The sequence below is a fragment of the Raphanus sativus genome, chromosome 4 (assembly GCF_000801105.2).
Source record: "Raphanus sativus cultivar WK10039 chromosome 4, ASM80110v3, whole genome shotgun sequence".
NCBI lineage: Eukaryota > Viridiplantae > Streptophyta > Magnoliopsida > Brassicales > Brassicaceae > Raphanus > Raphanus sativus.
This window is the reverse complement of record NC_079514.1, coordinates 41,118,243-41,131,693: the sequence shown is the minus strand read 5'-3', so window position 1 is coordinate 41,131,693 and position 13,451 is coordinate 41,118,243. Positions and strand designations below refer to the sequence as shown.

Genomic DNA, 13,451 nt, shown 5'->3' with positions numbered 1-13,451 from the left:
AAGAAGTTAGTGGGTATCAGAACATCGAATAAGATTTCACATTCAAAAAAGTGTTTCTCTAAACAATGGTCCAAGAATAACATGATCATAAAACTTTGAAGCAAGAATGAAACAACTTGCCATATTATTATAAAGTCATGCCATAGGATTTCATATCCTACATTGACGATATCTTAACAAGAACTTGTCTCCGTGTGACATTATTAAAATTCTAATTATATACTAGATATTGAAAAGTCTAATTAAGAGAAATGAGATTAGGAAATGTGATGATGGTTTACGATTGATTTTCTAATAAATAAAACCTTAGTGGAACTTAGATTTTTTTAGTAAAATAATACTGTAACAATCAATCATCTGAAAGATTCTTCCTTTTCTCAATTATTTTATTAAACTTTTAAATTCGATCTGTCCCGCTTACAAGACAAAAATAAATGTTATATAACTCCGTCGGTTCAGACATTAAAAAATAAAGTCCAAACACAGTGATATCATCTACACGTGACAAATAACTATTGGTACACGTGTCTTTAACATATTAAAAAGAAACCTCGACGTTGAAACAAAAACAATACCGTACCCTGAAGAAACCTTTTTCTCCTAAACAAAACCGGTAAGAAAAGACATCACACCATGTCCGTTATTGTTAGCTTTGGTCCTACAGAGCCAACCAGAGAGAAGAACAAGTAGTAGTAGTAGAAGAAGATCAGAGATTAACATTAATCATTAGAGACCATGGGGAAAGTCTTGAAAGCTTATCAAGAACAATGGGTTTAACTCTGTTCTCGATCACGTGATCTTGAAACTTTCTCTCCTCTTCACGGTGGTCCATGGAGATGGATGTTGAATCCGTGCTTCAGTTTCTCCGACGTAACGGCTTAACGGAGGCTGAGTCTGCTCTGAGAGACGATATCAACGAGCAAAACCAACTCATTTCTTTTGACTTCGAGAAGTTTCTGTTTCCTATTCCTCCGCCGATCAGAATCACGGCGAGTCCTCTCCCTCATCCTCCTGATTCCTCCAAGTCTTCTTCAGACGAAGAGTTCGTCAGCTTGGACTCTTTCACTTCCGGTAACGTGGAGATTTGAATTTGGCCAAATCTTGATTTGACTGTATAGTTTCTTGATTTTCTTGATTTTGCTTAAATGTAGGGTTTGTGAATCCGTATGGAGATGGTTCATCATCATCATCATCTGAATCCATGTCTCAGTTTGGTACGGCGCGTACATATCAGGAGTGGAGTGAGTTTTACTTACAGACCAAAGAAGAGACAGAGGAAGATGAGTTCATGTCTCCTTCATTTACAGAATCCGATTTCTTCATCTTCCCTGCACATACGCAGGACAAGTTCATCACAGATAACCAATTCGAGAATAATAATCTTGGTGTCTACGATAAATCATCACAAGGATCTCAAACCGAAGCAAGTCTTGATTACTTAGATAAGACCTTTCTTATCAACAATCTTGAGGACGACTCTAAAGAATACTTCGGTCTTGAAAGAGAGTGTTTTGATGGGGAGTTATTGGGGTTTAGTTGTGAAGAAGATGCAAAGGTGAATGTAACAGATGAAGAGGTTGATGTTGTTCAAGATCTTGTAGAAGATGAGTATGAAGTATTTGATCTAAGAATCATTCACTGGAAAAATAGGTATGATGGTGATGCGTTGAAGGGATGGCATAAAATGAAATGTAATGTAACATTTTCTTTTTTAATTACAGGACGGGGTTCGAAGCAAATAAGGATCTGCCAATTGTGCTTAATTCAGTGATTGGGGGAAGATACTACATTACAGAATACATTGGTTCAGCTGCATTTAGCAAGGTGGTTCAAGCGCAGGATCTACACAATGGGGTCGATGTTTGCCTCAAGATTATCAAGAACGACAAAGATTTCTTTGATCAGAGTTTAGATGAGATTAAACTCCTTAAACATGTTAATAAGCATGATCCTGCTGATGAACATCACATCTTGCGTCTCTATGATTACTTCTACCACCAAGTATCAGATCTTGAAAATACATAACTATCATTTTTTTTTCTTTCTCAACAAGTCTCTAAGCATTGAGAGTCTGTAACAGGAACATCTGTTTATTGTGTGTGAGCTTCTACGTGCAAACTTATATGAGTTCCAAAAGTTCAACCAAGAATCTGGAGGAGAACCATACTTTAACTTGAGCAGACTTCAGGTTCGTTATTAATATTTTTTTTTTAAAACATCTTTTATTTATGCTTTTTATTAATGTTTTGTTTCATCAGGTTATAATGAGACAATGTTTGGAAGCCCTCGTGTTCCTTCACGGACTAGGAATCATACATTGCGATCTTAAACCAGAGAATATACTAATAAAGAGTTACAAAAAATGCGCGGTAAAAATCATTGATCTTGGAAGCAGTTGTTTCCGCTCTGACAACTTGTGTTTGTATGTGCAATCACGTTCCTATAGAGCTCCTGAAGTGATTCTTGGACTTCCATATGATGAAAAGATTGATTTGTGGTCTCTTGGGTGTATTTTAGCAGAGCTCTGCTCTGGTGAGGTACTGTCTGGTTAAAATCTTAACTATAAATGTTATAAACTAGTGACAAGAATTGATCAATGTATATATATGTTCATCAGGTTCTGTTTCCAAACGAAGCAGTAGCGATGATATTGGCTCGGATTGTTGCGGTTTTAGGTCCTATAGAAACGGAGATGCTAGAGAAAGGTCAAGAGACTCATAAATACTTCACCAAAGAGTTTGAACTATACCACTTGAACGAGGTAGGTTTATCTTGTTTTAAATTCAAGTAAGTAAGACTTGTGGCTCGAATCTGATGCATTGTTGTTGTTGTTTTTGTGTTATAGGAGAGCAATGAGATTGAATACATAATTACAGAAGAATCTTGCTTGGAAGATCAGTTACATGTTAGTGATGAATTGTTCTTAGATTTTGTAAGAAGTCTACTTGAAATCAATCCGTTGAGACGTCCTACAGCTCTTGAGGCACTTGACCATCCTTGGCTCTCTTCTTCTTCTTACAATTGATTTTGAGTTTTTCTTGGCTTCTTGTGTTTGCCTGTTTTTCTGATTTTTTTGTTTCTGCTCTGTTTTTTTTTTTGGTTTATGATGGTGTATTTTTGTCGCTTTAATCTGGTAATTGTGAAAGTATATGTGTATAGAACTGTTTACATTGTTTTCACATTGTAAATAAAAGTTTTTTTGGCAATAACATAATTTTGGTTAATAATATCAAATATATTGATATCATAGAACTTTTACAAAGTACAATGTATAACAATTTCAATACAACTTTTAAAAACAAATAAAAGCTGAAATAATATGTAGAAGGATAACCAAACTAGCTATCGTTACGAAGTTTTATAGGCTGAAATATGTTATGTTAATTTTCATGTATTATGTTAGTTTTATGTTGACTAGTCTTTCAAATGAAACTAACGGGGGGTTATTGGGAGATGAATTTTCGTGAATTTTGGAAATTTTGAGATTCCTTTGTTATTGGTTCTTGAATTTCATAAATCTTAATAGAATCCATTGTTATTGGTTTAAGAATTTTCAAAATTCATTCAAATCCATTGTTATTCAAAAAGTTTTGTTATTATAGATTCTCTAATTCTAACTAAATCTATTGTTATTGGGACATGAATTCTATTCATTTTTATTCATGAGACTCAACTTTCAAAATATCATATGTATTCATGTGATTTTCAAAATCCATGTGCAACTTTTACCAAATTATGTCCAAATCTATAATTCATACATTTTGTATACCATTACACTTTTGAAAACATAATTTATATTTATAATGTTTATCATTTTCAATATATAATGAAATTTATATATATAAAAACTTTAAATAAAAAGTTTATAATAGTTTTGAAAATCATTTTCAAATTTCAAAAAGAAAATTAAAAAAAGAACAAAAATTTTATAAAAATGTTAGAATTTGAAAACTATAATTCGAAATATTTTTTTTTAAATATTTTTTTTATTATTCTTTATATATAACAAGTGTGTCTCTTTAATGAAACCTCTTTTGGTAATCCAAGTTAATGAAAAGCTAGACAAATCTAAGAAAATCATGATCAAATTCTATAAGTTAATGTATATACATTTTCACAATCCACATAACTTTTAAAATCAATCAACTCTTAAAATTCACAAACTCTATACAAATTCTTCTTCCAATAACCCCCCTAAAATGAATTATCAAAACTTAAGACTAAATTTTGGACCAACCGACCGTAATGTTCATTTATGATGTGATACATCGATTCGAGTCAACTTTTCCTGTACCCCTATTTTCCTATACACAATCTCCTATGGGCTCCCTTAGTCTTCTATACCCCTTTTTCATAATTCTATTTTTGATCAAAACACAAAATCCCTAATCAAAGCTTCCCCCCTCTTCAAAAACTATACCCTAACCCCCCTCCCCCCCTATGGATTAGTGAACCCATGGGTAAGTATTTAATTTCTATACCTTTCAAATTTGAAAAAAAAAAATTTAAAATCGTTTTTAACCCTATTTTGATGATTTTCGTGAAACTATGAAAAAACAGTTTTTTGATTTTTGAAATATTTTTATCAAATTCTATAAATCAAATAAAAAATATTCACGTTTCCGATTTAATTTTATGATTTTTCGTTAGACACATAAAATTAAAAGAAGAAAACTGTCTAATAAAGATTGAGAAGTAAGAAATAGGGGCATGAGAGGAATTGCCTCCATCGATTCTGGTGTCTAATCTCTGTACCAAATACCAATAATGGATTGTAGTCGTTGGATCAAACTTCCCAGTGTAGCATATGGATACCAATACTTTAATACATATCATAAGAAATAAAATACTAATCAAAATATTAAACAAAAAAAAATACTAATCAAAAGAAACAACAAACAAAGCAATTGCTAGTGGTGTTTTTTTTGTATACCACTTGAATAGATACAGTACAAAATGTCAAATGCATAATAAGAAAGTGATGTTTTCCAAAAGAAAAAAAAACAATGATTAAAATTGATTTGTCATCACAGTAGTTTCTTAGGTTTTCTATTGTATATATATTAACAACCAAATAAGTAAATAAATATCTTAACATATCAATATTAATAGACAAATATTATTTTAATTATGATATTTTATAAAATTTCTAAAACTAAATATATAGGATTAATAAAATTTGGCATTATTTTCTCTCATGTTATATTGAATATTAATAATTAAGATGATTTCATAACTATATAGCCATCTAGATATACTGCTATTTAGTTTATCAAAATATGTTACGTTATATTCTCTCTATTTCTTAATAAGTATCGTGTCGATATTTTTCACAAAGATTAAAAAGTGACTGAAATATATTTATTTTGTTATTAGTTATATTTATTTGACTAAGAGTATTTGAGATAAATAAAATTATTTATAATCAATATAATTTGTAATTAATTTTCAGTTAAAAATATGTATAATTTGCATTGAAATTCTAAATTAATATTTTTTATGTAACAAGAAAAAAAGTAAGAATGACACCTATAATGAAACAAGATTGTATAAGTTATATGAATAAAGTTTGTAATTTTTAATTAATTTACTTAATTAAATATTATTTTGAAATTAATTATTTTTAAAAAATCACACATTTATCAATCAACAACGACGAGATAATGTAACACTAAATAGTAAATACTGCATTCGTCAATAAACGACATGAATCATTGGCAGACACATGTAATGAATCCACGCGATATCGCGTGAAACTTATTTCTTATAAATAAATAATCATTATTTAATTTATATTTTATAGAAAAATTAATTTTATTTTCAAATAAATTTTTCATGTCAAAACGTATGAAAATATTTATTTATAGATAATATTAGAAATGTATATTTTATAGTTTGAAATTACAACTAAAATAAAAATACATCAATACCAATAAAATTATACATTTTTATTAATTTAGGTAAGTTACTCTAAAATTTTAAATTATATCACTTTATAATAAATAAAAGATCTCTTTTTAAACATTAAAATAGTTTTTAAATAAAATATATTGTTTACTAGGATCTGTGTAAGCTAATTTAATTTAGTTAGTATTACAAAATCATGAGTTATGTGTAATATGAAAAAATAAAGAGACATATTTGTATAAAATTTAAATATTAACTTATACACAAATCTTGAAACAAATAATAAAAAGACACATCTTAATATATAATGAAAACATAATTTTTAACAAGAAATAAAATTCCTAAAAAATACACAATTTTTTCAACACTGTTTGGGATTTTTTCATGTAAAAATTATGAGATGCAAATTTCATGTATAAAACTTAAGAATTTTAAATTTTCATATCAATACACTGATTTTTAGATATAAAACAATAAAAATATTTATGAAATATTAATAATAGATATTAGCATAATAAAATGAAAATACATAAATATTTGTATAAAAAATTAAGACATGCAACCTTCCATATATATGAATAGTCACATATTTTTTTAATTTAAAGGTGGTTATTTTGAAATGATAATCATATGAATATTCACAACTTTTCAAGTCAAATAGTCATATGTTTTCAATTTAAAGGTAGTTATTTTGAAATGATACATATACGAATAGTCACAACTTTTCATTTAAATAAGTACATCTTTTTAATTTAAATATTAACTAATATACAAATCAAAAAATAAATAATAAAAGGACACATCTTAATATATAATGAAAAGACACAATTTTTAACAAAAAATAAAATTGCTATCAAATTCTGAAGATTGGTTGTTAATTTAATCAAAATCTCTACTGTTTCTGAAAAGATGAGCTCACTATCACCATAGTTAATTCTCTATCAATAGATAAAATTCTAAAGATCATGTGCAATTATACAATTCAAAAAACTTAAAATCTCCTAAAGTTACTTAAAACAACCAGTGGACAGAGTAATGAAGATCATATAAAGTTCATAAAATTCTGAAAATTCTGTACAGTTATGTATTTTAAAAACTCTAAAATCTCCCAAAATTGCACGAAACAAACCAGTGGATAGGATAATGACGTTTAAATACAAACCAGTGGATAGGATAGTGGCATTGGAAAGCTAACCAAAATCTGTAACGTTTCTGAAAAGATGAGCTCAATATCACCATAACTAGTTCTCTATCAGTAGATAAAATTATGAAGATTATGTGCAATTATACATTTAAATAAAAAATCGAAATCTTCCAAAGTTGTTTAAAACGTACCAGTGGGCAGGATAATGATGATCACAAAAAGTTCATAAAGCTCTAAAATTTCTGAAATATCTGAAAATTTTGTGCAGTTATGTATTTAAATAACTCTAAAATCTCTCAAAATTGTTCGAAACAAACCAGTAGATACAATAATGACGTTCAAATACAATTTAGGAACATCTCAGGACATTCAAAGGAAGTCTTATGACATTCCAAAGAAGTCTTATGACATTTCAAGGATATCTGGTGACATTCCAAGGATGTCTGGTGACATTCCAAGGATGTCTGGTGACATTCCACAACCTTATGTGCAATGTCCGCATATGTTTTAATATATTAAATTTCTTCTTAAACGACCACTCTTCAGTAAAACTATCATAACTTTTGACTAAAGACCATGATTGACCTCAAATTGGTAGCATTGTAAAGTTCATAAAACTCTGAAATTTCTGAAAATTTTGAAAGTTTTGTGCAGTTAAGAATTTAAATAATTCCAAAATCTCCCAAAATTGCCCGAAACAAACCAAAATAGGGTAATGACGTTTAAATACAATTTAGGAACATCTCAGGATATTCTAAGGAAATCTTATGACATTCCAAAGAAGTCTTATTATATTACAAGGATGTTCTGCTTACATTCCACAACCTTATGTGCAATGTCCACAGATGGCTTATGATATTAAGTTTCCTCTTCGTGCGTCAAACTACCATTATTCAGTAAAATTATCAAAACTTTTGACTAAAAACCCTAATTGATCTCAAACTGGTGGCATTGGAAATCTATTCAAAATCTCTACCGTTTCTGAAAAGATGAGCTCAATTCACCATAGCTAGTTCTCTATCAATAGATTAAATTTTGAAGATTATGTGCAATTATACATTACAAAAAATCTCAAAATCTCCCAAAATTGCTTAAAACAGATCAGTGGGCAGGGTAATGATGATAACATAAAGTTCATAAAACCCTGAAATTTTTGAAAATTCTGAAAATTTTGTGCAGTTATGTATTTAAATAACCCCAAATTCTCCCAAAATTGTTCGAAATAAACCAGTGGATACAGTAATGACCTTCAAATATAGTTTAAGGAAGTCTTATGACATTCCAAGGAAGTCTTATGACATTCCAAGGAAGTCTTATGACATTTTAAGGAAGTCTTATGATATTCCAAAGAAGTCTTATGACATTCCAAGGATGTCTGGTGACATTACACAACCTTATGTGCAATGTCCATAGATGTCTTAGGATATTAAGTTTCTTCTTCGTGCGTAATGATCACTCTTCAGTAAAACTATCATACTTTTTTACTAAGGACCCCGATTGACCTCAAACTGGTGGCATTGTTAAGTTCATAAAACTCTGAAAATTTTGTGCAGTTATGTATTTAAATAACTTCAAAATCTCCCAAAATTGCTCAAAACATACCAAAATAGGGTAATGACGTTTAAATACAGTTTAAGAACGTCTCAGGACATTCCAAGGAAGCCTTATGACATTCCAAGGAAGCCTTATGACATTCCAAAGAAGCCTTATGACATTCCAAGGATGTCTGCTTACATTCCACAACCTTATGTGCAATGTCCACATATGGCTTAGGATATTAAGGTTTCTCTTCGTGCGTCGAACGACCACTTTTCAGTAAAATTATCACAACTTTTGACTAAGAACCCCGACTGACCTCAAAACTGGTGGCATTGGAATGCTAATCAAAGTCTCTACCATTTCTGAAAAGATGAGCTCAATTTCACCATAGCTAGTTCTCTATCAATATATAAAATTTGGAGATTATATGCAATTATACATTACAAAAAAACACTCAAAATCTCTCAAAGTTGCTTAAAACGTACCAGTGGGCAAGGTATTGACGATCACATAAAGTTCATAAAACTCTGAAATTTTTGAAATTTCCAAAATTTTGTGCAATTATGCATTTAAATAACTCCAAAATCCCCCAAAATTGTTCGAAACAAACCAGTGGATACAATAATTACGTTCAAATACTTATGAACGTCTCAGGACATTCCAAAGAAGTCTTATGACATTCCAAGGAAGTCTTATGACAATCGAAAGATGTCACCAGACATTCCACAACCTTATATACAATGTCCACAGATATTTTAGGATATTAAGTTTCTTTTTCGTACGTCAAACGACCACTCTTCATTAAAACTATCATAACTTTGACTAAGGACCCCGATTGACCTCAAATTGGTGGTATTGTTAAGTTCATAAAATTCTGAAAATTCTAAAATTTTTGTGCAGTTATGTTTTTAAATAACACCAAAATCTCCCAAAATTGTTTGAAACAAACCAGTGGATACAATAATGACGTTCAAATACAGTTTAGGAACGTCTCAAGACATTTGAAGAAAGTCTTATGATTCCAAATATGTCTGGTGAAATTCCACAAGCTTATGTGCTTTGTCCACATATGTCTTAGGATATTAAGTTTCTTCTTCGTGCGTCAAACGACCACTTTTCAGTAAAATTATCATAACTCTTGACTAAGGACCTGATTGACCTCAAACTGGTGGCATTATTCTATAAGTTAATCAAAATCTCTACCGTTTTTTAAAAAGATGAACTCAAAATCACCATAGATAGTTCTCTATCAATAAATAAAATTCTGAAGATTCTGTGCAGTTATGTTTTTAAATAACTCCAAAATCTCCTAAAAATACTCGAAACAAACCAGTGGATAGGGTAATGACGTTTAAAGACAGTTTAAGAACGTCTCAGAATATTTCAAAGAACTCATATGACCTTCCAAAGAAGTCTTATGACATTCAAAAGATGTGTGGTGACATTCCACAACCTTATGTGCAATGTCCACATATGTCTTAGGACATTAAGTTTTTCTTCGAGTGTCAAATGACCACTCTTCAGTAAAACTATCATAACTTTTGACTAAGAACCCCAATTGACCTCAAACTAGTGGAATTGGAAAGCTTATCAAAATCTCTACGTTACTCAAAAGATGAGCTCAATTTCACCATAGCTAGTTCTCTATCAATATATAAAATTCTGAAAATTATATGCAATTATACTTCTAAGAAAACTTAAAATCTCCTAAAGTTGCTTAAAATGTATAAGTGGGCAAGGTAATGACGTTTACAGACAGTTCAAAAATGTCACAGGACATTATACAACTGTCTCTGGAAGTCCACAGATGTTTTAGAATAGTAAGTTACCTCTTCAAGCGTCAAACGACCACACTTCATTAAAATTATCATAACTTTTTATCGAGGACATTACAAGAAAGTCATATGACATTCCAAAGAAGTCTTATGACAATCCAAATATGTCTCGTGACATTCCACAACCTTATTTGCAATGTCCACAAATGTCTTAGGATATATTAAGTTTATTTTTCGTGCGTCAAACAACAACTCTTCTGTAAAACTACCATAACTTTTAATTAAGAACCCCGATTGACCTCAATGGTTGCATTGGAAAGCTAATAAAAATCTGTAATGTTTCTGAAAGATGAGCTCAATATCACCATAGCTAGTTTTCTATAAGTAGATAAAATTATGAAGATTATGTGTAATTATACAATTAAAAAAACTCAAAATCTCCCAAAGTTGTTTAAAACGTACCAGTGGGCAGGATAATGACGATCACAAAAAGTTCATAAAGCTCTGAAATTTCTGAAATTTCTGAAAATTTTGTGCAGTTATATATTTAAATAACTCCAAAATCTCCCAAAATTGTTCGAAACAAACCAGTGGATACAATAATGACGTTCAAATACAATTTAGAAACGTCTTAGAACATTCCAAGGAAGTCTTATGACATTCCAAAGATGTCTTATGACATTCCAAAGAAGTCTTATGACATTCCAAGGATGTTTGGTGACATTCCAAGGATGTTTTGTGACATTTCACAACCTTATGTGCAATGTTCACATATGTCTTAAGATATTAAATTTCTTCTTCGTGCGTTAAACGACCAACATTCAGTAAAACTATCATAACTTTTGACTAAGAACCCCGATTGACCTCAAATTGGTACCATTGTTAAGTTCATAAAACTCTGAAATTTTTGAAAGTTTTGTGCAGTTATGAATTTAAATAACTCCAAAATCTCCCAAAATTGCTCGAAAAAACAAAAATAGAGTAATGACATTTAAATACAGTTTATGAACGTCTTAGGACATTCTAAGGAAGTCTTATGACATTCCAAAGAAGTTTTTGACATTCCAAGGATGTCTGCTTACATTCCACAAACTTACGTGCAATGTCCACAGATCGCTTAGGATATTAAGTTTCTTCTTCGTGCATTAAACTACCACTCTTCAGTAAAATTATCAAAACTTTTGACTAAGAATCCCGATTGACCTCAAACTGGTGGCATTGGAAAGCTATTCAAAACCTCTCCCGTTTCTGAAAAGATGAGCTCAATTTCACCATAGCTAGTTCTCTATCAATAGATAAAATTTTGAAGATTATGTGTAATTATACATTACAAAAAAACTCAAAATCTCTCGAAGTTGCTTAAAATGTACCAGTAGGCAGGGTAATGACGATCACATAAAGTTCATAAAGCTCTGAAATTTCTGAAATTTCTTAAAATTTTGTGCAGTTATGTATTTAAACAACTCCAAAGTCTCCCAAAATTTTTCGAAATAAACGAGTGGATACAGTAATGACGTTCAAATACAGTTTAATAACGTCTTAGGACATTCCATGGAAGTGTTATGACATTCCAAGAAAGTCTTATGACATTCCAAGGAAGTCTTATGATATTCCAAAGAAGTCTTATTTCATTCCAAGGATGTCTGGTGACATTACACAACCTTATGTGCAATGTCCATAGATGTCTTATGATATTAAGTTTCTTCTTCGTGCGTAACGATCACTCTTCAGTAAAACTATCATAATTTTTTACCAAGAACCCCAATTGACCTCAAACTGGTGGAACTGTTAAGTTCATAAAACTATGAAATTTCTGAAAATTTTGTGCAGTTATGTATTTAAATAACTCCAAAATCTCTCAAACTAGTCAAAACAAACCAAAATAGGGTACTGACGTTTAAATACAATTTAGAAAAGTCTCAGGACATTCCAAAGAGTCTTATGACATTCAAAGAAGTCCTATGACATTCCAAGAATGTCTAGTTACATTCTACAACCTTATGTGCAATGTCCACATATGGTTCAGGATATTAAGTTTTCTTTTGACTAAGAACCCTGATTGACCTCAAAACTGGTGGCATTGGAAAGCTAATCAAAATCTCAACCGTTTATGAAAAGATGAGCTCAATTTCACCATACCTAGTTCTCTATCAATAGATAAAATTTTGATGATAATGTGCAATTATACATTACAAAAAAACACTCAAAATCTCCCAAATGTGCTTAGAACATACCAATGGGCAAGGTATTGACGATCATATAAAGTTCATAAAACTCTGAAATTTTTGAAAATTTTGAAAATTTTGTGCAGATATGTATTTAAATAACTCCAAAATCTCTCAAAATTGTTCGAAACAAACAAGTGGATACAATAATAACGTTCAAATACAGGTTATGAACGTCTCATGACATTTCAAGGAAGTCTTATGACATTCTAAGGAAGTTTTAGGACATTCCAAAGATGTCTGGTGACATTCCACAACCATATGTGCAATGTCCACAGATATCTTAGGATATTAAGTTTCTTCTTCGTGCATTAAACAACCACTCTTCATTAAAACTATCATACTTTGACTAAAGACCCCGATTGACCTCAAACTGGAGGCATTGTTAAGTTCATAAAACTCAAAATATCCTGAAAATTTTGTGAAGTTATGTTTTTAAATAACTCCAAAATCTCCCAAAATTATTCGAAACAAACCAGTGGATACAGTAATGACGTTCAAATATAGTTTAGGAACGTCTCAGGACATTTCAAGGAAGTCTTATGACATTCCAAAGAAGTCATAAGACATTCCAATGAAGTCTTATGACATTCCAAAGAAATCTTATGACATTCCAAGGATGTCTGCTTACATTCCACAACCTTATGTGCATTGTCCACATATGTCTTAGCATATTAAGTTTTTTCTTTGTGCGTCAAATGACCAATTATCAGTAAAATCATTATAACTCTTGACTAAGGACACGATTGACCTCAAACTGGTGGCATTGTTAAGATAATCAAAATCTCTATCAATTGTGAAAAGATGAGCTCAAAATCACCATAGCTTGTTCTCTATCAATAGATAAAATTCTAAAGATTA

General features: G+C 30.5%; 1 protein-coding gene across 3 annotated transcripts; it reads left to right on the top strand.

Annotated features, from left to right (window-relative positions):
• Window positions 1-574: 574 nt before the first annotated feature.
• On the top strand, window positions 575-3,242 carry LOC108848834 (serine/threonine-protein kinase ppk15-like). 3 transcript variants are annotated; one of them, XM_018622283.2, is made up of 7 exons: window positions 575-1,071; window positions 1,152-1,650; window positions 1,722-2,001; window positions 2,081-2,188; window positions 2,259-2,532; window positions 2,618-2,761; window positions 2,846-2,986. In XM_018622283.2, exons 1-6 carry the CDS (start codon window positions 831-833, stop codon window positions 2,719-2,721), a joined length of 1,506 nt encoding a protein of 501 aa, XP_018477785.1. In that variant the 5' UTR covers window positions 575-830; the 3' UTR covers window positions 2,722-2,761; window positions 2,846-2,986. The 3 variants fall into 3 exon arrangements, with proteins under 3 accessions (XP_018477785.1, XP_018477784.1, XP_018477786.1); XM_018622282.2 differs by having other exon boundaries at window positions 577-1,071; window positions 2,259-2,537; window positions 2,846-3,242; XM_018622284.2 differs by lacking the exons at window positions 575-1,071; window positions 1,152-1,650; window positions 1,722-2,001; window positions 2,081-2,188 and having other exon boundaries at window positions 2,394-2,532; window positions 2,846-3,242.
• Window positions 3,243-13,451: the final 10,209 nt, after the last annotated feature.

Coding starts and splice junctions, on each gene's coding strand:
- LOC108848834 (XM_018622282.2), top strand. CDS start 831: ATGGAGATGGATGTTGAATCCGTGCTTCAGTTTCTCCGACGTAACGGC. Junction 1,072..1,151: donor CTTGGACTCTTTCACTTCCG/GTAACGTGGAGA, acceptor GCTTAAATGTAG/GGTTTGTGAATCCGTATGGA. Junction 2,538..2,617: donor CAGAGCTCTGCTCTGGTGAG/GTACTGTCTGGT, acceptor TATGTTCATCAG/GTTCTGTTTCCAAACGAAGC.